Below are 26384 nucleotides of genomic sequence, written 5' to 3'. Positions count from 1 at the left end.
TTAACACTTCCAGTGCTGTTACTATGAGTTGTTTTGGTCTACCCAGGAGCCGTAAAGCAAAAATGTGGACATATATTTTGCAGCTTACATGCTGTTTGTATATGTGTAAGTGCAAGAAAAGCCATATGTTTGTTTGTTTGTTTTTTAATGCATCTTCTGAGATGCAAACATGCAGCCTGGTGAGGGCTGGGACAGCTTTGCCCAGAGGCAGCCCATCCCAAAGAGGTGTGCAGAACCTGCGGCAGCACGCTGCCATCCTGTGCTGCAGCTGCGTGGGGCTTTGTGGGCTGTAAGGGGAATGCCGTCTGCTTGTGGTCTTGCTTGGACGCTGTCTCCCAGGTAGGACAGGTGTGACTGGAAGCCCCTGGGCTTTTGTTCCTTGTCCTCCCTCTGCCATCTTCATGGGATGACGTGAGGAACCAGGCGCCCCTTCCCAGCCGCTATTTTCGGCAGGCATTTACTTTCCCAGCCTCCGCTGGCTGCCTGCCCGGAGGTGGGGAGGCTGGAGCGGGGGGGCTGAATCTCCCTCCTCCTTCATAAAAGGGCCCCGAAGCGGGGGCCGGGCCACGGGGTTATTTTTGGGAGCAGCTCCTGGGATCCGATGGCCTTGTTAGGGCAGTGCTGACCTCTCTGCAGGCGGGGAGGAGAGCAGCGGGGCGGGGGCTGTCTTGGGACCCCCCCCCCCCCATCCCTCCCCTTCCTCTGGCCACGCTCGGCTCCCCGGGGCCCTCCACTACCCCTTGCCCTCCCTTCTCCTCTCCCCTCCTTCCAGTTTCTCCTTCCTCCCATCGCAGTCCCCTCGGGCGGGTGAGGAGCACCCAGAGCCTTCTGCCATGGGGCAGCCGTGCCCCCACCTGCTGCTGCTGCCCGGCTGAAGGAGCAGCCTGGGAGCGGGGGAACCATGAGCGGGGGCAGGTTCGATTTCGATGATGGAGGTGCCTACTGTGGCGGATGGGAAGGGGGCAAAGCCCATGGGCACGGCATCTGCACCGGCCCCAAGGGCCAGGGCGAGTACTCGGGCTCCTGGAACTATGGCTTTGAGGTGGTGGGCATCTACACATGGCCCAGCGGCAACACCTACGAGGGCTACTGGTCCCAGGGCAAGCGGCACGGCCTGGGGATCGAGACCAAAGGACGGTGGGTGTACAGGGGTGAGTGGACCCACGGCTTTAAGGGACGGTACGGCGCGCGGCAAAGCATGAACAGTGGAGCCAAGTATGAGGGTACCTGGAACAACGGCCTGCAGGATGGCTACGGCACTGAGACGTACGCAGATGGAGGTGAGGGGCTGTGTGGGGTGAGCGGGCGGCTGTGGCTATGGGGTGAGCTCTGCTGTCCCCATGGGTGAGGGCCGGGCATCGGCTGCCTCTGGCATCCCAGCAGCAGACCTTGCATTGCATGGCCTTTGGCTCCTTTTCCCACTGACTGATCGTTGCTGTTCACAGCTGAACCCCGGCCCCAGCTCCACAGGTTCGCGCCTGCGGCCGGCCTGTCCCCTCCTCATTGGGTGGTGAGCTGGGAATGTTTGTGCATTGGATAGAAGCCACCTCCAGCATCGTAGTGCACTTTGCCTATGTATTAAGTGCTCCTCACACGCCTCCGGCTGGATGCCTGGACATCTGTTTTGCTGAAACGTGGTTATCAAAGCCATTTAAAATACTTAGCTGCATGTCTCTCCCTAAAATAAACCCTTTTGGTTCCTTTGGAACTCTCATTCTCCCATGGTGCGGATGTGTGCTGTGCTCTGTATGGGCTCAGTCTAATTGTGATTTTGCTTTAGTAGTAATTTTGGGGTTAGAAACATCACAAGAATCTCTGTGCAAGTAATTCTGTAGCTCTTCAGTACTATAGCGTTCCACGCTGCCGTATTTAGGATAGCTAAATAGAGAGGGTGATTTGGAAGAAATACGCTGCAAAATATGTATCAGAATTACATCTATATTTATCCAGGACGTACGATGGAGCTACTTTGTAAAGAAAAATAACAGTAATGGTGCAGGTCTTCAGAATGAAGAGCATTGGATTTATAGCCCTTAGGAAAAGAGACCAATTGAGGGCATGGCCGTGGTGGTGCAGATTGCTGCGGGTTACTGTTAGCACCAGTCACTATGGTGTGGTACAGCCGTCAGGTAGCTGTAAGCAGCATGGAACATCCTGTCTCAGCAACTGCACGAAGATCTCGAAGTATCACAGATCCCTCACTGCTCACTTGAAACACATCCTTCCCCGGGGGTGCAGAGCTGCTGAATTTTGAGTTCATGTCACGGAGGGCAATGTAAAGAGGTGCCAGAGGAGTTTGAATGGAATTCAAGCTTTCTGTAGGAGTCTGAATTAGGTCTTGTTCTGAAAGCTTGGGGCAGAAGAAAGGTGAACACGAGGCTGCAGGTGAAGCCAACCTGTTGTTGCCAGCCAGCAAATCTGCTACATGGAGGGGGATGGATGTGACTAGGGGTTGGAGTCACTTCCAGCACAGGGCATTCTATGACTCCATGACCTGCAAGAGCTGCTCCTGTGCGGTCTCCTCACCTATGCACATAGCAGCTATCTGCATGGCCCAGCTGAGGCCATGCTGCTGATGGGAGTCACTCATGTCTGAGCTGAGATTGCCATGGCCAACATCTGGACACCTCTGGTAACTGCCAGCCCTGCAGCTGAGCTTTGTGAGCCCTAGGTGCAGCCATGGAAGGACAGCAGGGCCCTGGGAGTGCTTGTGCACGTGCAGAGCTTGGCAGCTCCTTGGGAGCTTCACAGCTGCGTGAGGGCTGCAGGGCGGTGCAGCTGATGCTGGTGCTTTAGATTGCATGTAAACCTCAAATATATACATTTATAAAATTATGAACTTTATGCTTTAAAGTGCACTTACAGGCTTGTTTGTGATTTGTATCCTGTGGCTGCCTGAGGCTGATGGCTGCATTAAGCCCAAATCTGGAGCAAAGCTTATTGAAATCCCATATTGATTTTTGGTAAGAAACAAGCTCCCGATGTAACTGAGCTCAGAGCTGGCCAGGCTGCTTTCTTCTTCTCTACCAAACACCTGTGGGAGGCTGATGACTTCAAGGGCTCTTCTTCTGTAATTCTGATTGAAGTCAGCCATGTGGTTCAGAGCTGCTAGTGTGTGTGGTCAGACAGAGGATCTCTATGGGACATTTCCTTGAGTGTCCCAGCTCAAAGCATGTGTGTGCTTGCTTCTGTTAGCAGAAAAGAGCTTGGAGTCCTTTGCAGGGACAGGGCAGGACAGATAAGCTGGCAGTGAATTGGGCTGTGCAAGGCAGAGCACGAAGGAACTCATCATTTTGATGGGCTGATGGTTGGACTTAGTGGTCCAACTAAGACTTAGTGATCTTTCCAACCTTAACGATTCTGTGGTTCTATGGTTTTGTAACACAAGTTATGAGCAAACACTTGGCTGTTTGATTTCTGCCTTGAAGTTTTATTCCCCCTGTAAGGAAGCCCTCATTTCGGGGTATGTGCTTTGGCTCTGACTGCTCAACTCTGTCAAAACTTGCTGCAGGAAGTAGCGTCGCTGCTAATGCAGAGTCTTACTGCTAATATAGGGGAGTCCTGCTCAGAGCTCTGCTTTGCTGTACAAATAACTGTTTCAATGTGTATCTATTCGCATATGGCCCACGTGCCCCATGGCAGCAGCACCTCTTCACTGCAGGTCTGCGAACACAACGCTGCATTCCCTCCGTGTGGCCAGGGCTGATAAAGTAGCTCGTCAAAGGTCATGGGGCATCAGAAAGGGAGCGGGGACTCAAGTCCCTGTTTCCAGGTCCAGCACCCTGATTCCTGTTGACTGCTTCTGTTGCAAAATAATTCAGCTTTCAGTATTCATTTGAATACTTTGCTACAGAGCTCGGTGTGACCCACGAGTTAATGCTGTGTCTTTCCATTCCTCTCCGTTTCTCTCTACTTTTCCTTTCCAACCAAAACCATGAGGTAGCAGTGTCAGAGCCCTTCCCCTGCTGATGCTGGCACCCAAGGGAAGCACTCAGTTTTTGCTGCTCTGTCTTGCACGTGGCCCCACGATGCTCCTGGCCTTTTGCACCACGTCTAACACGTCTGTCATCACTGTACCTGGGTAACAGCACATGATTGGAAGGCAGCGACACCATTGGAGCTGTCTGCATTATTTACCTGCCTGTGTGTGTTACTTACATTCACTGCTGGTTATCCCAGCACCTCAGGCAGGCTGGGCAGGCGAGATGCAGTGCTGATGGCAGCAAAGGCTGAAGCTTTCAGCTGGACCAATCCTGCTGCAATGTGTTCTAGGCATCCATAAGGAATGGGTGTGCTTGGGGTGAAGTCCCTGTCAGTGCCGCAGCTCAGTCCTTCCAACCCTGTGAATGCAGGCACGGCTGCTCTCTGCTTCACTCAGACAAAGGCAGTGCTCCTTATACCTGGGCGTTGCAGAGGAAGCAGCATTTTATCATTGCAGCAAGAGAAAATTCAGGCAACAAGGCATAATTGGAGTGCTGTCCCTGTTCTGCTTTCTTTCACACATGCAGTTATTGCATCCCTACCCCACGGGCATCCCACAGCAGCCCACTGCCTGCTCCCCTCTCCAGAGCCAGCGCACACTGAACTGATTGAGCAGGTCCCTGCAGCAGAGAATTACAGCTCTGTTCCATTTATACCTGAAACAGTTTCTATTCCCATTCGCTGCTCTTTTTTTATTTATTATTTTACAGAATCTCAACTCCTTGTAAGCAGCATTGTGGTGCCTGCATGTCCCCCTGTGCCATGGTATGCTGTGGCCATACCACTTTGATAGTCCTTTTGTGATTTCAAAGCAGTCTGCCCTCAGGATGCTTTATGCTATAAAGGAATCCTGGTGATGATGTTTCCTCTGCTGCAGTAGCCCCATGTCTGTGCTGCTGGTGGGAAAAGAGGGTGTTTCTTCCCACAGAGGGAAACTGAGTCAGGAAAACATGAAATGTATTGACCAAGGCTGCTTGTGGTTTAATGGCAACAGTGGAGGGGGGAACCCAGGAATATGAACTCTCCAGGGCAGTGCTTTTCCTCTGTGCTGCCAACTTCATGTTGCTGACGCTCCATTGACTGTGAGTCTGGGCTCAGATGTCATTGGTATGGGCATAGGGAGGGATGGTGGTGCCCAGTACCTCCCCATGCCCATCCCAACCATGTCCCCATTGGCCACAGTACCCACACGAGGAGGCTGTGACCTGTCCCAGCACATCGAGCTGCTCCCAGACCTCCTGGCTGTGCTCCAGGCTGATGGCTGTGCCCAGGCACGAAGCCTCAGTCAGCCACCATAAATCACAGTGCAACATGGACGTGCCAGTGAGCTCCAGCTCCCACCCAGCCAGGAGGTGCTGCTCAGGAGAAAGGATGGAGCTGGGATTGTTGGAGGGCTGAGCCTCCTAAGCCCATGAGACTTCTCTAGAATTCCTCTTCCAGGTGGTTAATTCAGCAGCGATATCAGATGCAGCCTGCTATGTGCAAGGTTGGCCTGTCCTCCAAGGAGGTCTCCAGTGTCAACACTATCGAGTGTCAGCCCCTCTCGCTGCCATGCAGGCAGGGATGGGGTGCTGAGTTCAGGGGCTCCTCATGGGGACAAGAGCAGGGCAGCACGTGGCACCTCCGTGTTAGGAAGATTCATTACCATTTTACAGAGCAAAATGTGGGGTTGGAAGGGACCTTAGAGTCCAACTATTTCCAACCCCCTGCTGTAGGCTGGTTGCCACCCACCAGATCAGGTTGCCCGTGGCTCCACTGAACGTGGCCTTGAGCACCTCCAGGGATGGGGCACCCACAGATTCTCTTGGCAAAGGCGCCTTGCTCTGAAAGGCTGCTTCTGTGGCTGGTGCAGGTGCTTTGCAGTGTGTGAGCCCTCACTTTGGTATGTGGGGAGATGCAGTGCTGCAGCAGCCAGAAATCCTCCATACCTCAGGCAGGGAGCGAGGGTGGCAGCCGGGGGCAGCAGCTGCTGCCTGCCTAGGCACTGCTTGCCTTTCCTGGCCCCCGAAACTGTAAGTTAACACCCCACAGGCGGGTCCAGAGAGGATTTCAACGAAACCTGAAGCTTCGGAGTAGAGATTATGCTGCAGAAGTGGCCTGGGAGAGCGTAAAATATGCACTCCCACCATCACCAAAGAAGGAGCTGCAATTGCTCCCTGGGGACCAGGGTCATCCCTGGTCTCAGTAACAGCATCTGAATGTGGGAATGAATGCCTGCAAGCCAAGTCACCCCTCCTTCTGAGCTGGCAGAAAGGCCTCGCTCCCCAAATGGTGGTGCCTCCTGGCAGCTCTCTGTTGCTGCTTAATGAAAAGCAGACTTTTTGGATACAAACAGTGAACGTGTCCCCTGCCCATGCATGGAACCAGGCCTGGGAGGGCAAAGAGCAGGGGGGGCCTTTTCCAAGGGTGTTTGTGCCCTCCCCAGAGCCCTTCACCCACAGTGTTTTGGGGCCAGATGGCCCCTTCCAGATGCCGGCTGATGGTTGAGAGCAGAGCTGAATACTGCTTTTGTTTTGGGTGGTTTTGCTGGTTTCTGAGGCAACTGTATCTACGGAGTGAGGAGAGCAATGGGGCTGGGAGGGCTTAAGGCTGGGGAGGCTTCTCATGTCCTGTCCTGAATGGTGCCATGGGGCTCACAGCGTGCTTGGCAGGGTGGCTGTGTTGGTGCTGGTTCTCCTGCTCTTCCCAAGAGCTGTTCTGCTAATTTAAGTCTCTTGGCATCCTGGTGAGAAAATCAGAGCTGCTATCTCCAGTTTACCATTCTGGGGCCTGCAAAGATGCAGAGAGGGAAAAGACCAGGTTGGCAGAGAACTGTACTTCTCCCATTCCCCTGAGGTGTTCCGGTCCTGCTAGGTCTCAGTAGAGTCCCAAACCTGAGGTGTAGCCCCAGCTGAGGCAATCACAATCTCCTCTATGTTCCTCACTGTGTGACATGTGCTCTCCTGAGCTGGGTCCAGAGAGGAGAGCAGAGCTGGAGGAGCCCTTCATGGAGATACGGTACTCCCTGCTTTGCTGTTTGTGTGAGTCTGGTCACAGGATCACAGGCAAGCTGTACCGGGGCAAAGCAGATGCTGAGGGAGTTCTGTCCCCTGCCAGCACCACCTCGTGTCTTCTATCCCTGCTCCCTTGTGGCTGCTTTTACAGGTCGGCGAATGCTGCTGGATACTGGACTCAAGGAGGGCAGAGCGAGCGCTCCTGTCCCACGGCAGCCACCAAACCGCGGTGCTTTGCCCTCGTGTGGCTGCTTCACCATCTGCCTCTTCTCTCCCACAGGAACCTACCAGGGCCAGTTCACCAATGGCATGCGGCACGGCTACGGCGTGCGGCAGAGCGTGCCCTACGGCATGGCTTCGGTGGTGCGCTCCCCGCTGCGCACCTCCCTGTCCTCCCTGCGCAGCGAGCACAGCAACGGCACGCTGCCGCAGCAGGACTCCCCCGCCGCCCACCCCGAGAGCCTGCCTGCCTCGCCCACCATCACCCGCGGCGGCTTCGCCCTCAGCCTCTATGCCGACGCCGAGGCCGGCAAGGTGAAGAAGGGGGGGCTGTTCCGCAGGGGCTCCTTGCTGGGGAAGCTGAAGAAGTCCGAGTCCAAGTCGTCGTTGGCCAGCCAGAAGAGCCGCGTCAGCTTCCTCAAGAGCGAGAGCGGGATCAGCTCGGCCGCCAGTGATGCCACCTCCACCGCCAGCCTGGGCGAGGGGGCAGAGGGAGAGGAGTATCCCCCCTTTGAGTCCGACATCGATGCCACCACCACCGAGACCTACATGGGCGAGTGGAAGAACGACAAGCGCTCGGGTTATGGAGTCAGCGAGCGCTCCAGCGGGCTGAAGTATGAGGGTGAGTGGCTGGACAACCTGCGGCACGGCTACGGCTGCACCACGCTGCCCGACGGCAAGAAGGAGGAGGGCAAATACCGCCACAACGTCCTCGTCAAAGGCATGAAGAAACGTGTCATACCTCTGAAGAGCGCCAAGATCCGGCAGAAGGTGGATCGGAGTGTGGAGGGGGCCCAGAGGGCAGCAGCCATCGCCCGGCAGAAGTCAGAGATCGCGGCATCCAGGTGGGTGCGTGGAGTCCTGGGGGTGGTGGTCACTGTCCCATGTGTCCCTCTGGACCGTAGCAATGGGGTCAGTCGTGGCTCTCTGCAATTTCTGTTTGTTTTACTGCCCTTATGGCAGCCCAGTGATGGGTGTTCAGGACCTGCTGGGATGGGGAAGAGCTTCTAGCTTTCTGCTGTCTCCATCCCCTTTTTCAGCCTCTGAAGAGTCCTTGTAGCAAACACCCACACAGTGAAATCAGGCTCCAACCAAACTCTTTCCTTTTTCTCACCCTTCCCAGTCCTGTCCCCTACTCCCCTTGGCTGGGGGAGCTGATGACCAGTGGGGACTGGTGGGGACAAGGAGCTGGTGAGATGGGGGTACGTGGTGAAATGGTGGGAATCTGGTGAGACGGGATCGTCTGGTGCCTCACCAAGCTACCAGAGTGGCCATGGTGATGTTAATGGGGTTGCTGAATGTGGTAACCCCAAGAGGCTCATAAGCAGCAAGCGTCCCAAAGGAACACTGCAGCAAAGTGTGGCTCTGCCCTGGAGCCCATGGTATGGCAGGATGGGCAGTTCCAGACTGCCTCCAAGCTGGCGTGGCATTTCAGCCTCTTGGTCTCTGAACTGGGGCTGTGGAGCCAGGGCAGGTCCGATGGGCAGGAGCAGCATGCATGGTGTGTGCTACAGTTCATGGCCACCCCTCAGTTTTCACTGCACCAGCAGAGATGCTTTGAGACCAGACAGGTGGGCAGTGCTCAGGATTAGCTGTGTTAACAACTAGCTGCAGAGGAAAGTGCTGATAGCCCCTTGTGTCCATGCCAGGATGAGACAGAGCAGCTCTGGGGGTGGCAGGGGAAAGTCCTGTTTGTGTGCCCCATCCCTGCGTGTGTCTAATCAGTGGCACTGTGTCTCTGTGGTTGGGATTGTCATTGCCCAGTGACAAGGACCCCTGGGGCTCATGGCACACAGATGGTGACCCCCTCCTTCTCTGCCACCATGATTCTGGGGGGCACACTGTGGCTGTGGGGAGATGACTGTTGCTGCAGTGCTGTGCTGCTTTGTGCCTTTTTAGGGTTTAGTTATCAAATTTGCTTTATTACCACGCAGTCATAGGAAATAATTGCCCTGGGGAAGGCTCTTTATTTTCAAACCCTGTCTCTGCCCGCCTTCACAGCCCGGAGACGCCTCTGTGTTCCTGGCTCCAAAGTTTTGCAGGGAATATGATTGTTTTTTCTCCAAGCCCTGTTGCCTGAACAACCAGCAGAGAGAAACCATCCAGATTTTAGAAGTCATGCAGGGACAGCAGTGTCACAGACCCTGTCCTGCTGGGGAGGCTCCACCAACGCTGACCCCACCGTGCCCAGCAGCAGAGCATGGCAGCAGCACTTGTACCCTGAAATAAGGAGGCTGGAGCTGCAAAAGCCGCTCCGTGAGAAGGCAGTCAGTTTATATAAGCCTCTTTTTATTATACACTATTTACACATTGGATCAAAAGCGGCTGTGCAGCACTTTCCATCAGGGGCTGGAATGCAGCTGCTGCCCTCGCAGGGGACCGCATCCCTCCCGGCATGGCTGGGAGATAATTTCCTATTAAGGAAACCTCAGAGCTGGAGGAAATCAGAGGTTGCACTGCACTGCACTGCACTGCTGGGACGTCCTCCCTTCTTAGGGCTCATGGAAGCGCAGTGCTGTGCAGGGCTGCTTTCCCTTGCAGTCCCAGTGGTCTTCAACCCACCTCAAAGCCAACACTTGTCTTCTCCTGGCTGCGGGCTGCAGCTCACCCTTTCTATCCGCCTTCACTCCTGGGGTGTGCTGCTCTGGCTCTACTGCTGTCTTGTAAACAGCTGCCTCATGCTGTGCTCCTTCTCCCTCCTGTTCCACTCAGCCCTGGGATCAAGTATAAATATAAATAATTTTGCCTAGAAAGGTCCTAGGAAGAAATCCCAGCTCTGTCACCAACTTTCTTTTGGCTTTGAACTTTGCCTCAGTTTCTACACCCACAGCAGAGAATATTTGCATGCAGGCTGTGAAAATAAATTATTGCAGCTTATAAAGGGCTGTGCTATTGTTAATGTCTCCCCAGCCCATAACTACAAAGTGGAGTTTCCTAGATTGAGTATTTATATTACTCCTTGCAGGGCACCATGTGCCTTACATGAGAAATGTCTCTGAAGCCACATGAATTGCTGTTTGGGGGGGACACGATGTCTCCATGCAATTACTGCTAGGAACTAATTGCTGGGACTGAGCAGCTGGGCTGTACCATACCTGGCTGCCTCCATGTGCCCCTGTCATTGTGTGTGGTATTTGGGTTCCATTTGCTTCTGGCACTTGAGGGAGCCCCTCACGGAGCTGAGCTAACATGCAATCCAGCTGCTGGGGAATGTAGAGGAGAATTCACTCTTTTACACCATAAAAGGCTCTTTAAGACTTAGAAATTCAGAGGAAAACAAGCCCAAGTGCTGAGGCTGCCTCTGTTGGTTGTGCCGTAGGAATCTCAGGCACGTGGCCACGCTGGGATGCACAGGCAGGCAGTACTTGTCCTGAGCAGAGCCAGGGAACGAGCTGTGCTGGTGTGTGAGTGCAGCGGGAGGGCTGCAGGCAGCTCTGGTCCCAGTGCCTACTGGGCTCGAGCACTCTGGGTGGCTCCTGCCCACTCCAGTGCTGTCTTACCCTGCCTGGGTCCCTCTGAACCATCTGCTTTCCACCTGTGTGAGGAGCTGAGGATGGAAATGGCATTGATTTGATGGCTGTAATGGAATGGGATAGGGTAGAATAGAATGCAAGAGGAGGGGCAGGGCTGGCTGCATTTTGAAGTTTGATTTCTGAAGCTGTGCACTCAGTAGCTGCACAGCTCACAGGAGCACGTATTTCCTTCTTGGTGGGGCTTCTGAGGGACAAAATCAGTGTCTCTGTCCCAGCGTAGCAGTGCCTGGTGTGATCTCCGCTGCATGCCATTGTGCTTCCCACTGACTTGGACTAAATTCAACAAAGGGACTTTGCCATGTGTCCTGCATGGCGTGGGCCTGGCCAGGCTCTAGCTACTTTGACGGGTACGTGTCCTGCTAACAGCACTAAAATATGTCTGTCGGAAGTTGTAGGGCCAATGGGAAAGTGAGGTATAAGGGACAAAGGATGCTGGTGTGCTTCGCCTGTTATCTATAAATGCTGGCCCTGAAGTCTGAGCAGCTGGATGTTCTGTGACTGGAGGATATAACTAGGAATTATCACATTCTGAAAATTTTTTGAATGTACAGCTGCCCTGCAATCCTGCCACTTGGATATATAAGCCCTCAACTCACATCCATGGCTCCGTATCTCTTCCCAAAGCTGCCCTGCCAGCCGTCCCACTGCTCCCAGCCTTCCCAAGCCTCAGCACTCGGGCTCGTGGAAGGTGCAAATGACGTCCGGGAATCGCTGCAGTCAGCACAGCGTCCTGACTAAATAAGGGAGTGCATAGCAGAGGTTTATCAGCGCTGCCGGGCGCGACAGCTGGGAGCCATGGCCAGCAGCAGCCCCAGCTCAGCCGCATGTTGCACCGTGAGGTGCTCTGCTGGGCACTGCTTGTGTGGGAGAGCAGCAGAGCATTCCAAATTGCTGCACCTTCACCCTTCCTTCATCCCTCCCTGCAGCGGCCTCCCCTCCAGCCAGCCTGGCTGCAGCCATGAGCTCTGACAGACACATTTTTGGCCAGGACTGGCTATTGGGCTGAAATATGCTTTGACTTCAGCGCAGGGTGTGTATGGCTTTGTCTTGCTCCCCTCCACCTCACATGGATTTTCTGAGGCTCGTTCATGCTCTGGTAAGGTAACAGAGGCCATGCACTTCCAACAGCTCTAAGGAGAACGCAGCTGTTGGTGGCGGAGTGCTTTCTTGGGTTTTCCAGGGCCTTTGGGACTTACTGGGATCTCATGAGAGAGTAGGGTTGGACATCAGTGGGTATGGCCTAGCCAGTGGGATTCATGTCTGACCCAGTGGGAAATCCTTATCTCAACAGCTTGCAAACACTCAGAGGGAAAAATGAAGTGAGACTTCAATCTGGAAAATGGCTGGAAAATGGCAGCTTCATGCTGAGTCCCCTCTAAAAGGTTGGGAGCTGGGCTTGAAAATGGTTGGCTGCAGCCAGGCTTTGCTCAAGGTTTATCGTCACTTCTGTGGTACGTGATAGAGACTGATATTGAACAATAAAAAATATAGGAGTAAAATGTCTGATTCAAATACAGAGCCTGGGATACAGAATCCCTCTCTCCTCGTGGCGCATTTGGTTAGCTTAAGCTGGTGCCCAGCGAGAGCCCTTCAGTTGTCTGGGTTCCAGTTTTTGTAGCTTTGCTCCTTTGGGACCTGCGGAGATGTCCCCATCCCCTCATGTGCCCCACAGCTCTGGTGCAGGCGTGCAGGAGCTATCCTAGCTCACAGCCTCGTCTCTTTGTTCCTCTGGGTTCAGATCTGTGAATATCAACTTGAGAGACAAAGAGGCTGGTAGAAAAATGCTCCTGCCTTAGACTGATGAATCACTGGACTTCTGACCAAATACAATATTTTAAGAAATACGCCTGCTTTCATTTCCTTACAAAAAATAAATAAATAAATAAATACAAAATTCCTGTTATTCCTTTCTTGACTGGGAAAAAGAAACACCAAAACGTAGCCTGTGTTTTCTCACTCTCTGGATTTAGATTACTAAAACCTGAAAAGAGAACTTGAATTAGAAGTTGTTCAGACTTCCAATTGAAGAAGCCAGTAGTGCCACAGAGAGAATGCCCACCTCCTGACCCGATCCATGCCCTGCTCTGCCCAGGCAGAATGGCCCTAAACATCTGCGGGGTTGGTCAGCAGCAGCAAATCTGCTTTTTCCCCCCCCAGACATCCCTGCAGGTGCTCTTGCTGCAGGACCAGGGTCTGTAGGTCGTCGTCTTGCAGACAGCTGCATGTCTGTCTGCTGTGAGATTATTGTCACTTTAACTGTTCTGAGGGGAAGTATCCCTTGGTGAAAGGTGCAAGTAGCTTTGAGCTATTTAGAGCTAAGGATAACATTTCGGTATTTTAAAAATTTACCATGTAATCATAAAGGCTAATGCTTGCTGAAATCGTTAGGTTGCAGCAAGCTCTGCCAGGTGCTCCTGAAGCAAAGCACAGTGAAGGATGCTTCTCTCCAGACAGAATGGACTGTTTGTGCTCCTTATGCAGGAAGCGGTGAGGAGAGGTTCAAAAAGTTCACAAAGCAAAGTTCACAGTGCCACTACTTCAGTATAAGTGCTGGTGCAGCCAGTAAGAATTCCAGGGTACCTCATGAGCTGGCTGTCAGGATTGTTCTGCAGGCCAGGGTGGTTCCTCTTTGGGGATTTCCTTTACAGTGATGTAGATGTTTCCCATAAGAGGCAGTTCGTGTTGCTTTATGCACAGATCACACCCTGCAGGCACAGAGACCATGATATAAACCAGCACAGTCTGGGAGTGTCAGAGTCTAAACTGAGTAGGTATGTGCACACAAGTGATAGAATAAGAAGAGCAATAGGACAACAAAATGTATGCCTGGCTGCTGGAGCAGGATGCCCCTGGGTGGGTCCACAGATGGGTGACACTGGGACACGGAATGTAGCACAAGAGATGAAACAAAAAGGGGGTTCCAGTCCCATGGGCTGGATACAGGCAAGTGGGGATAGTGAGTAACAGAAGTGTGTTGGCATCTGTGTGTGTGTGGAGGCAGAGATAGAGACACAAAGGAGATGGAATGGGGGTAAGCAGGAAGAAAAGGATGGCCTCAGTGCCAAAGGTGGTGTGGAAAATGAAGAAGCCAGAAAGCATCTGTCCTGCTGTGCTTTGTTTGTCCTCTTCCCTCGCAATGTGAACACAGAAGCATGGAAGGGACCACACTGCCATCAGCAAAAGCACTTCTGCGGCTTTCCCTCTATCTCTTGAGTGCTGCTGGCATCCCTGCCAAGACAAACTGTTATCTGAAGGTTCTTCAGAAGGACAAAATGCCACCAGCATGACCATGGAAGCGTGCTGAACTTCCCTATGCTCTGTACGGCCGTGCTGACAGCATGGCATTTAGCCTAATTTGCACACTTGTCCCCGCAGGACCTGAATCCAGCACAGGGCAATTTGCTGTACTGATGGGACAAGGAGTCCTTGGAGAGGGAAGGACAGTGCTGGATAGGTTTGTGTTTCTCTGAGTACATGGATGTACAGCAGCTGGGGCATAGGGCTCAGGTCTCCCCCTCCTCCTGGCCGCAAGGTCATTGCCGCACCTGCAGGTACCCCAGCCCTCCTGGTATTTGCAGCATTCTCTGCTAATTCCAGCTTCATTTACAGGCTAAGCCAATGTGGATGTGCAAAACCACATAAACTGTCTGAAGAGACGGCCCTGCTGGCACGGCTCTGGGCCTCACCTGTTAGCACAGCACTCAGCTGCGGCTCGTGTGTCCGCAGGGGATTTCAGCAGCAGTCAGGAATGAAGCAGGCAGTGCTGCTGGGACAGGGCCAGGGAGGATGGGAGTGGAGCTCTGTCTGCACACTAATACAAAAACCATTAGAGCATTAGAGCCGTGCCAGGGGAGAAGTGAAGCATTTAACTCCCTGCTCCCAGCGCCCTGCAGCAGTCACTGCAATCCCTGAGATTGCTCTGGTTGGGAATAGGGAGCGCTTGTCCCCACCCCGTGCATCCTTTCTTGGGTTGGGGAACACCAGCACTGGTTTCTGAGGGCTCCTCTTTGTGTTCTTGGCCCCCGGTTGGGTACATGCTCACAGCTTATTTGCCAGCACTGCTTCGAAGACGGGCTTATGAATGCTGCTGCTGGTTGTGCCCTGGGCTCTCCCTGGGTGCCTGCTATTTGTCTGCTGCTCTGCCACTGTGGCCACGTTTTATTCTGCATTGACCTCCCCTCCCCGACACTGCCAGGATAAATAATGCATTCAGAAATACTCTCTGAGACTTGATGTTATTGTTATGGCTGGGCCATTCCCTACAAGCTGTGCATTGTCACAGTGCTCCAACAGAGCTCTGTACTGCGGAGCTGTGCTGTCACCTCTAGCACCATGCGTTGTCACCAGGCATGCCAGGATCCATCTGCATCCCTTCGGTTCCACGTCAGCACAAGTGCAGCTCTGCTTCTACTAGCAGAGGGAGAAGACTCTGCATCCAGTCCACTGCCAGGCTACTTCTTTGGAAGTTATCTCTAGGAACCCTCTGCTTCCAGGTGCTGCCCATTTCCTGCAGGGTCTGAAAAGTGGCCAGGAGAGCCTCTGCTCACCAAGTGGCTGAAAAGGAAGGTTTTATCCTTGTGTGGTGAATCCCATCCCAGAGCAACAGGACGAAGGCAGGGGCTGGAACACATCCTTTGGGGTGAAGAGCTGATCTCCCTGTTTGGCGAGCTTGTCTGTGGGCTGGTATCATGCAGGCTTGTGCTTCCTGGGATTTGCTGAGCCCACTCTGATCCCTGGGCATGGAGAACATAGAGCCACCCCCTCAGCCCCTGCCAGACCTCAGTGGAATTAATCACACTAATTACATGCTACCAAAAAAGGAGGTGATTCCACTGTTCCGAGCTGCTTCAGACCCCCTGCTTGTGAGCAGTGGCTTAAAACTGCCATCTTCTCCCTCATCACATAGCCTCTTTGGGTTTAAGAATTTTGGATAAAAAGACCAAGAATGACAGCAATCCCAGGCAGCTCAGCCTGCAGAGAAAGCAGGAGATAAGGTGTGGGTGCAGGCAGGGGTGAGCCACGTCTGCAGCAGTGGGATGACGTCCCAGAGAGACGCCGTCCCGGGCACAGCAGCTCCACATCCTCTGCTCTATCTCAGGGCACTGAGCAGCATTTTCGGCTCCCTGTCAAGTCACACCGGTGCCTGTATCAGTTGGGATTAGTGCCCTGCCTTTAATTCTTTCCCTACAGCTATCCAAAATAACTTGTGTGCGTATGCACGTATATATAATCTTCTACTCATCAGGGGTATCAGAACAGCATTTCTATCACCTTTTCATTGCAGCTGTCAAGTTTTCAGAGTAAAGTTAGTTTTGTCTGCATGCTGCATCTGAGTTTAATGGGAAAGGACCAATGAAATTCCAACCTGAGTTTGAAAAGTCTGGGTATCATTTAAATAGCTCGACAGACATTGTATGACCTCATTAAACTTGTAATAAAGTGGTGTTGAAGGGCTGCTAACTGCACATCTGCTCAAAAATAAGTGGTTTTGCACTGGTGCTGCCAGTGCATACTCTGCTGCATGCAGCACGGGAGACAGAGGGAGCCCTGGGAAGCATTAAGGCATGGGGAAAGCCTCCATGAGCCACAGGTGGAGCAGAGCAACTGAGCATATGGTGCTTCACCCTCCCTAGTTTTTAAGGTGTGATCCTACTGTTTGAAGTTAGTTCTCTCCCAGACTGTGAGCAGCTGGGCTGCAAAGCTTGCCCTACTTTTAGCATAAAGATCATAGGCCCTTGAGTGTGAGGTATGTGAGGAATACAACAGCCGGCGGGCAGAATAGCTGTGATGGCCCTAGAGAGCAAGCAGGAGGCCAGAGAGAGCTCACAAAGTGAGGCTGTGAGGGAAGCAAAGGCTCTGCCTTTCCAAGCATTTGTGCCTGCTGTGAGCAGCCCCTGGACTGCTGCAAGCAGAGAATTCCCTTGGACAAGCCAGAGTTTGTTGCTGAAGAGCTCCAGTAGTGTAATTTGGGGTGAAATGTGTCAGCAGTACTGACAAGAGGCATGCTGCTGCTGGTGAGGTGCAGCAGCTCACTCAGGGGTGGTGACAATGCAGTGGTGCCCAGCCATCACCTTGCTGTCCCTCTGTGCTCCTGTGAAGTCTGCAAAGATACTTCAGACATTCCTCAGAGTGGGCATCTTCATGAATTGCAGCATGGCAGCAAGTCCATTTTGCACCATCTGCTGCCTCCCTGCAACATGTAAACATGCTCATGTTTGCAAATATATCTGCTCCATTTGCTGGTCACACCTCAGCCTTAAACACTTCGTGCCCCTTGCTGGAATTCTGCACTGATGTCAGCTCAGATAGCACTCACTCTTGTCCCCTCTTCTCTCTGCAGGACTACTCATGCCAAAGCCAAGGCTGAAGGCTCTGAGCAGGCAGCTCAGGCAGCTAACAACGAGTCGGGCATAGCCAGGATGATGGCCAGGGAACTTTCCCCAGACTTCTACCAGCCAGGTAAGACGAGGCTTCTTCTAAAGGATTTCACAGTTTCCTTGGGGAATCCGTTCCAATGCTTCTCCCACTTTATAACTCAGAAAGCTGCCTTTCTATCTAAATCGGATCCACCTTTGCCCAAGTTCAGCCAGCCCCCTGCACATGGGAGATTTGCTGATCTTACACTGCTGTTTTACCTGTTACAAGGTGTTACTATAGCCTAGAGGAATTCTGCAGCCCTCCAAGCTCCCTGCCTCTTTCCCCCCATTATGAGGCCCTCCCAGTGTCTTCCAGGGCCAGCAGAGAGCTGGGAGCCGTCTGCAGCACTCCTGTGAATGCACTCCTTGAGCTGCAGCGGCTTTTTCTTGGAACAGCTTTGCACATTGACTCATAGCTCATATCCTGTGAGGACACAAACTGCACCAAGGGTGCAGTCAGGTTCAGCTAATTAGGAGCTGTAATATCCTGTACGAAAGTTGATAATGCAAAATATTATTTCCTTAATCTCCTATATATTTGTTCGCATCACCGTTTATTACATGGCTGAGAAAACACTGGAGAGGTTCCTTCTCTAAAAGCAAGCACTGGAGATTAGTAGATAGGAAGTGTAGTGTTAGAAGCAGCACTGTCAGTGCCGTTACCTTTCCCTAGAATAGACTAGATAGACCTGTGTTTGGGAAGTTTGGGAAGGGAGGTAATAGCAGAGCAAAAAAAACAGATCCAAACGCCTGTATTTCATAACCTATCTTCCTTATGATGTGATTTTGTTACCTGGATCAAATGTCCAGCATCTGTCACAGCATCAAAACTGGGGATAGAAGCCAAACGCTGCCTGCTACTCAGCAGAACCTGCTGCTCTGATTGCAGTGCCTCCACGCTGTGGCAGTACCTCAGCTCAGGACAGGCAGCAGGAACAGCACACACCTGGTGCTCAGCCAGACAGACACATTGACATATTTGCTGAAATTCCCTGCGTGTCCAACTAGTCCTGCACCTACTGGCTAGGGAGACAGAGCAGTGGAGTGGTTCCCCTTCCTCCTGCTGCACTGCAGGGCCTCAGAGCTGCCTTTGGGCTGGGAACCACCACAGTGGCTGGGCACAGGCATGAGCCAGCATGTGACACTTCATTTAACAATAGCTAAACATCACTTGATCCTGGCATAAGCCTCTCAGCTGCCACTCACAGCTCCACATCCACCCTTTGCACACTGGGGTATTTATAGCGCAGAAGTAACAGAAACTGAAATTCCTGCTGGAAGGTTTTTGACATCTAGCTGGAGCACTTCTTCCACCTGTAGCGACTGAATGAGACAAATGAAATGGTCTCTGCACAATGGGTCTCCTGGCCATGCGTGAGGCTGGTGTGTGTTTTTCTTCTACAATTCTTTTCAATCTCTACATTCACTAAGTGATCAGAATATAACAAGGAGGGGAAGGCTGCACCTTCCAAGAACAAAAATGCGGAACTCCAAAAACGCACATCTTTAATAAGTATTTAGCTCTGGGTTTCCTTTAGGATGTTAACCCTAAAGACCTGGAGGGGAGTGAGGAAAGCCAAAGTTCTTGCTAAAATGTTCTGGGAGGTGAAGGAAGTGAGGCGGATGCTGGGGAAGGGAGGAGGATTGGGCTGTGCCGTCCCCTCCAGGCAGCTGGGAGTTTTGGTGTTATTTAGGAGAAGAGAGCACCAAGAGATAGCAAGGAGCCCAGAGCTGCAGGCAGCCTATTTTGAGGAGTCTGAACAACTGTTGAAAAGGCTTCCAAACAATCCATTTGCAGCCAGAAATAAATGGCCCTGAATGGGTTGCCTGCTGATTGACAGGAGCGTGTAGGCAAGACAGAGCAGCTAAAATCAGTGCCCTCTCTCCCTACCACCCCCTCGGAGCAGAGACATGGCCCTGAGTGGGCAGGAGTTAGCAGCGTGCAAATCACACCCATGATTTATTAGAGGGAATGAAGCACCAATCTCCAATTTCCAGAGTAGGGTCAAGTCTGCGTTAGTCCTTGGGGTGGAGGAGAGGAGGGGAGGAACCATGAAGCAGCTGGGGACAGTGTGGCTCCACGGTCTGTGCTGTTCAAGAGCGCGTGCCAAGCCCTGTATGTCTGCACTTCTCAAAATTACTAGGATTCAGCAGAATGAGACCAACACCATTTCCAAAAGCAGGTGCTTTCTTTTGGACTTGCTGATTTGCAACCCCACGATGCCTATAAGGAGCACGCTCATGTTCTCTTTGCTACAGGCACTGCAGGGACATGCAAGGGCCCCTGCAAGGTCCCATTATGCAGAGCACTGTTGTTTTTCAGGCTTTTCTGGTCATTCCCTGGTAGATTTTGCTCTGCTAGCACCACAGAATGAAGGACTGCCCTCAGTGTCAGGCTGTGCATGAATTCCTCAGTGATTTGCTTTGCAGACCTGGCCCAGGGTTAACAAGAAGTAAAGATTTAATGATAACTGAAGTGACAGCAACGTTGCTAAGAGCTGACAAGTCAGCATTGGAGATGTGGCCAGAATGAAACCCGAAGCCCCGAGTCACCTTGTGTGATGGTGCCAGCTGATTTTGCTGGTGTCTGTGTCAGTGCAGAGAGGAGGGCTGGCCCTCACTGCCAGCCCCAATCTGTGCATAAGAAACATGTTTTTCCCATATAACACAACAGAAGATGGATCACCTGGGGATACCTCCCTTTCTTGAGGAGGCAGGGCGCCTCCCCATGTAATTGTTTGTTTCCACTCTGTTAGACACCAAAGAAGCCACAGTGAAGAGTTTTCCAGCCAGGAAAAAAATGAAAAAATAAAAAGAAAAAGCTTGGATGAGAGCTTGATCCCTTTAGGCTCAGGATAATCCTTCTGTGTCACTCCAAACCACAGAAAGCTGGGGTGCAGATTTTTACTTCTTCTGAGTTTCATGTGGAGCTCCGGGCTTGCTCCTCCCTGCAGGGCAGTGCGAGGCAGGGATTTGCATCTGAAGGAAATCCCTTCTGGAAACAGGCTCTGCTTTGGGGCAGGCAGTGGAAAATGCAGCCTCATTCCGTTCTCTGGGGAGCTTGTTCTAGCCCCAAAGGGGAGAAGCACAGGGTGAGTTTGAAGCTAAAAAAACACGTCCTGAGACAGCCAGGGTTGTTTCTCAGGGGAAGGTGACAGCAAGGTGCTGCGAGCCCTGGGTTTGGGCTGGTGTGCTTTGTTCTCTGATGGGGTGCTGGCACGTGGAGCAGGGAGCCAGGCCCTGCTGCCTCCCCCAGCCCTCTCCCACCGCCCCTCTCTCTGCAGGCCCCGAGTATCAGAAGCGGAGGCTGCTGCAGGAGATCATGGAGAACGCAGAGCACGCCGTCAACATGGAGGAAGCGACACCCCCTCAGCCCAAGGGTGCCCCGCCACCCCCAACTCCCCCTGAGAGCCCCCAGCTGCACGAGCAGGACGAGGCTCCCCGCCGCCGCAGCCCGGCTCCGAGTCCTGCCGCCACCCCTCCGGAGGCCAAGCGGGCCAAAGCACAGCAGGACGGAGCCCCGCGGCCTGGCAGCTGGGCCGGGCCGGGCGGCAGCGGGGCCTCCGATGGCGAAGGCCGTCCGGCCTCACGTGGAGCAGCAGCACGGCCTGCGGAGCAGATGGAGATCAGGCCGCTGCAGCGCATGGCGCACGAGCCCGACGTTGAGCACTACAAGGGCTACCACAGCTACGCCGTCAGGACACCCCCGGTCTCCCCCGCTGCGGACTATGAGGAGGAGCCTCTCTCTGAGCGTGAGCCGCCATCCCCGGAGCCCCAGGGAGAGCCTCGGAGGCGCGGGGGCACCCCGGTGCAGACGCAGGAGCCCGCAGAGAGGCACGCGCCCCAGGCGGAGGCCAAGGCGGAGCAGCCGCAGCCCAAGGAGCTCAAGCAGCCCAGGCGGCGGCCCAGCCCTGAGCGCAAGGCAGTGAGCAGGAGCGAGCCCGCTGCCGACAGAAAGACTGAGGGCCGGGCGCCGGGCCGGACGGAGCACAAGGCGGGGGCCAAGCGGAGCCCAGCCCCGGTGGCGGTGGTGGCAGCAGCGCAGGATGCGGAGGAGGGTGACGAGGTGAGGTGTGGTGGTGCATTGGGACCAGCGGGACGTGGAGGGGCGGCTCTTGGGACAGCTTTGCAGCAGCAGCTTTGTTCCTTTTCCGTTGTAGGAACTGCTTTTTTTTCAGCCTTGTTTTTCCCCTGTTGATTCTCTCCCCAAAGGGCCTGGAGTCTCAGGGCTGCAGTCGGCACAGACAGGCATCTAGGGGCTCTTTTTGGGCCCCCACAGCCTTTTGGAGGAGACTCTCCGTTTTCACCTGCCGGATTTGTCTCAGTATGGGCTCTAAACATGATTTGGGACCAGCTTCATGCAGACCAAAATGCTGGGGGTCAGCCCTGGGCCTGGGCGACCTCACAAATACCTTTGGAAACTTTTCCCACACTGCTCAGTCCAGAGGGCCCCTTGAGATCTGTGGGGGCGCAGAAGGTCATTTCCTCCTGTCCTTTCCATGTCCCCGGCCATGAGGGCTTCCATGGTTGGTCCAGTGAAGTAAGCCTGGAATTTCAAAATTTGAGGGAAACAGACATTTTGTGATTTTTTTTTTTCCCTACATTCTTCCTGATTTCCCACCCTTTTGCATGAATTTGGAAAGTTTGGAGGAACATGAAGGATGTGTTATTTTATCCATTACTTCCACTCCATAGGTGCACCTCACGAGCTGATCCATGTTATCAAATCACTGATTTCTTGGATTTAAAGAGTATTCCCTGATATTCATTTTGCTGTGAGCAAATGCAGCTGTAATGCCTTGCATTTTGTTAGCCTGCTTCTTCTCACAGTCCTTTTGACACAGACAATTCCATTGTGACTTTAGAAAAAGCACCGCTTGGAAATATTTTAGTCTGAGATAAGAGCACACAGATGGATTTGTTCATCCTGAAAGTGGCAGCTTTACAAACACAGATTATGTGTTTGTAAGGAGAAAGGAGTTCAGAGGAATAAGTTGAAATGGGCTTAGCTTTTTCTCTGCACATGGCCAGGGTCTCCCTTAAGACATTTGCAGGGGAGAAATAGGAGTAGAGTAGTGATAGGTAGGCAGTGGTAGATATTCAATTAGTTTGAAATTCAGGCCAGATGCATGTTCATTGGGAATGGGTGATTTTCATATATTTGAGCAGCAGAATCAAGGCAGCTCTATCAGGTCTCCTCACTTAAAACTATGCTGTATAATACTCCGTCATTACTTTTTCTTTCAGGGACCTAACACAATTGTGATCTGCATGGTCATCTTACTGAACATTGGTCTAGCCATCCTATTTGTACATTTTTTGACATGAGGTCCCCCTCAGACAAGGTAAGAAAGTCGGTGAGATTTTGTCCTCAATTTGTAGACCTCGCTGTGGACATTTTATAGTTGACGAACTTTACTGCCAACACAAGCTGTTCATTGACAAGTGCACTGGTGATAGAAATATATGAGCACTTATTCTATAGGTGTTGAGATTCTCAGTTATCTCTTGTTTATTCCAAAAGTGATCTGTGCAGTAATTTCAGTGGGTATTTATTGATTTCCTCAAAATTGAGCTATTTTTATTGAATGCAGTCCTGCAGTGTAGTTTTGCCTTCCCTGTTGGAAGGATGTGGTTCAAAGAATGAGAATTCCAGTGTGAGAATGCACTCAGCCCAGCAAGAGGCAGAAGCACAAAGAAAATGTGAAACTGGAGTTTTCAGATCTATTTGCACCAGTACCAGTACCAGCACTGTTGTTACGTACTTGAATCACTAAAGATCAGTGTGAGCTGCAGCGTGTATCTGACTAAAGTTAAGCTGGAGCTTGCTCAAGTCTTCCACCTGAGTTAGGATGTGGGCTTGCATTTGAATTTTGCGGCAGTAAAATCTTGTGAGGTTTCTTGTGGCTGTGGGGTTTCTAGACGCAGGAATGTATTGTAAGTTTGCACAAGATTTTTGTCACCTTGGGCTTAACTATTCCTAAATCAATCTATCAGGGCTGAGCCTGACCCTTGGGCCTCACAGGAACAAAATGCAAGGTGCTCCTCCCACACTTCAGTGTAGGCTTTTGTCTTCAGGGCTGAAACTGCAGGGCACTGCTTTCATTGGTGCTAACTGCCACTCAGCCTGCAGAGATGAAAGCTATGCAAACAGCAATGGTTCTGTGTTGATTGCATGTTTTGCTCCCCCTTAACTCTCCCATTCATCTGTGTCTGGGACAGGCATTGCTGCTCACTGAGACCATGGACCTTGGTGGGGATTAAATCTCAGTCACCTGGAAACACCTATGAGGAGGACTTGAGATCCCAAGGTTGCACTGCAAACATGAACCTTAAGTAAAAGTACCTGAAGATCCTCCGTTCAGTCTCCCTGCTCCCAGGCTGTGGCTGGCCTCTGCAATCTACCAAGAAAAAGTCAGCATTTCTACAACTTAACCTCCTTCTCTTCTTTGTATAAAGTAGCAGTTGCCTTAAATTATTCTCACCAAAGCCATCAACTGCCCTGTCGTGCCAGGGATGAGGAATTTATCTTTAGCTGTAGGAAAATGAGTGAGAAGGTCTCATCCACACACTGTGATGTGTTTTGTAATTCTCTTGGTTGACTTGATGTCGGAGATTTCCCAGAGAATATCATCCATGGCCTGAAAATGCAACAATGTGCAACAACCAAAATGACACCTGAGAGCCGTGCCACGGCTGGGGCTGGACAGCGTCTGCCTCCATGCTTGTGTGTCATCCAAAGGGACAAGCAGAAAGCCTTTCCTTTCCCCATTATCTGGAGGCGTTTTCCATGTGTGGAGGACTGAGGGGGGAGCATGTTGACATTGGGCTTGGTGAAGTGTGACCTGCCCATGCCTGCCGATGAGCCGCGGTTGGGGCTGCGGGGTGGGGTGTGAGGGGCTGGCTGGGGCGAGGCTGCCGGTGTGCCCAGAGGTGCTGCGGGTGCAGACGGTGCTCGTTTCTGGACTGGGCACCATCCGAGCTCTCTCCTGCCACCAGCAATGCTCTGTGTGAAAGCGTCTTGCAGCGGGTGACTTCCCACTGTAACGGGAAAGGAAATCAACGTGCAGAATTTGCCCCTTTACCCTTTTTTTTTTTTTTGTTCCCCTATGAAACTGGTGCGAGTTACAATTAAAAGGAGGTACTTACTGAACAATACCCCTGTATAACCACAGGTTCCTCGTAGCGCTGAGCTGTGAGGGGGCTCCAGTGCTGCTTTTTTGACCGGAATAGAGCAGGCAGCCTTTCCTAGCAGAGCGTGCAGGTTGGCTGTCATGGGAGAGGTGAAGTTATTCCTGAAAGGAGAAAGGTGCAGAGATCCGAGTGACTCCAGTGTGTTTGGGTATTGGGCTCAAAACTACGCAGCAGCCAGCCTTTCAGCAATAGTAGAGCACAGAGGGGCAATAGAGCAGTTGTTCTTGCGTGCCAGGCTTTGAGGCCCAGACAGTTTGCACCAGTTCTTCCCAAAGCTGCGATAGAGAGTGACCTTTGGAAGGAGATGTTGCCACTGTGATCTGCTCTGATCCTTAGCAGTGCGAGCTTAGAAAGTCGGCACAGATGAAGTTACAGTTTGGTGTGAGGCTGAGTGCTTGGACATGTTTCTTCCTTCTTTTAAGAGCAATATGTATTTTGTATCTATTTTTAAGTTAATCAGAAATGTTATTTATAGTCGGTTGTGCACCTCTGTGTATTCTGAAGTCTCACAGCACAGGACTGGGTGGGAAAACCTGAGGGACTGGGAAGAACGTGGAAATGAGGGTTGAGGGAAAAAAACAGATGGCCAGTCTGCTCCAAAGGTCACTCTGAAAGGATTTCAGAGGCAAATGGCAGACAGGCAGGAGTTTACACTGACTGGAGACACAGGGCAAAACCCGCCTAATTTATGTACTCTAATTATGATATAAGAGAGTGAGAATAATTCAGTACTTTTCTTTGTGAACCAAGTTTATTTTTTAACCTTATTCAGCTCAGGAACGTTGCCACAGTAGCAAGTATATGGTGTTCACTGTGGGAGAAGTGAATGTGATCCCTTCCTAAAAGCTATGTGGCTGTACCAGTCCTGAGAAAGCTGTGCAGCACCATCAACACTTCCACAGAGCATAGTTTAGTAGCAATTTGCTTCTTTCTTTCTTTCTTTTTCTTTTCTGAAATATAAATGTATTGCAAACCCCAGGCTCTTCTGCCTTTGGCATTTTCTCCCTGTTCATCCTCTCAATACGTCAGCTGCTTTTATTAGCTACAAAGACAATTTCCGTTGAGAGACCTGAGGGGCTTTTATTTATCACTAAGCACAAAGGGTCCTTTTTCAACAGTGTTAAGATTACCCCCTCTCTCCCTCCCCAATTTTTTATGCATGTGATGTGCACACGGTAATGTGCTTTCCTCCTATTAACATTCTGAGAACAGTAGGTAGATTTGCTTTATGTGACGTACAGATATATCCGTATTGCACTGATATGGATATAGATATACACATAGATATGTAGCCCCTTAGGGATTTCGTTTTCTTAGATGCAAAATAACAGATTTACCTCAATTTGCGTGCTTTCAAAACCAAATAGGATATTGTGTTATGCTTTTCAGGTCTTACGAAGATGCAGATATGTTTCACTCCTCACACAAAAATACCTTCATCACAGATTTTGCAAGCTGTGTACTACAATCCGTGTACTGCTGTCCAGAGTTTTCTGTCGGTTGTTCTGCTGGATTATGTGCAATAATAAACAGTTATCTGCTCACTGTATCGATGTTTATCTTTGTGAGTGCCTTGCACTGGATGACAGGCACATGCTGATTCAGACCTCATCTTGTAAATAACCTGTTGGCTGTGTTTTCTCTAGAGGATGGCTCAGCTCAGCGGGGAAGGCTGATCCGTCAGAGCCCAGACGTGGAGGAGGAGGTGAGCCAGGCTCCAGCCTGGGATGCCTCGCTCTGTTGGTGACCGCAGGATCTGGGCTCTCTGGGAACGCAGGGCTGCCCTGGCCTTTGCAGCAAGCACACAGTGCTGGTGGTGCTGAGGCCCCCCAGGACTACCAGCAAGGGGAGAAAACATCACCAACGGGAACCTGGTTTGCAGAGTCTGTGTGCTGCTGTGGGGTCTCCCTTCTGTACGGTGTTTCTTCCAGGTCCTGGCTTCAGAAAATACTGAAATGGGACACTGCAGCACTAAAGGTGCTTTCTTCCCTGTTTTTCCCACAAATAAAATGCCACAGTCTGGTACAAGGTCTCATTGTGGTCCAAGA

The 26384-nt window shown here is 51.9% G+C and overlaps 1 protein-coding gene across 1 annotated transcript; it reads left to right on the top strand.

Moving 5' to 3' along the window:
• The first annotated feature begins 674 nt into the window (after positions 1-674).
• JPH2 (junctophilin 2) lies at positions 675-25885 on the top strand. The gene is made up of 6 exons (XM_042883644.1): positions 675-1280; positions 7255-8038; positions 17067-17185; positions 20427-21208; positions 22390-22487; positions 23365-25885. The coding sequence occupies exons 1-5, from the start codon at positions 902-904 to the stop codon at positions 22468-22470; spliced, it is 2145 nt and encodes a 714-aa protein (XP_042739578.1). The 5' UTR covers positions 675-901; the 3' UTR covers positions 22471-22487; positions 23365-25885.
• The last annotated feature ends 499 nt before the right edge of the window (positions 25886-26384 follow it).

This window comes from Lagopus leucura, unplaced genomic scaffold, assembly GCF_019238085.1.
Source record: "Lagopus leucura isolate 7727_CA_CO unplaced genomic scaffold, USGS_WTPT01 Super-Scaffold_100039, whole genome shotgun sequence".
NCBI lineage: Eukaryota > Metazoa > Chordata > Aves > Galliformes > Phasianidae > Lagopus > Lagopus leucura.
Note: the sequence above shows the minus strand (reverse complement) of the source record. Positions and strands in the feature narration are given on the sequence as shown.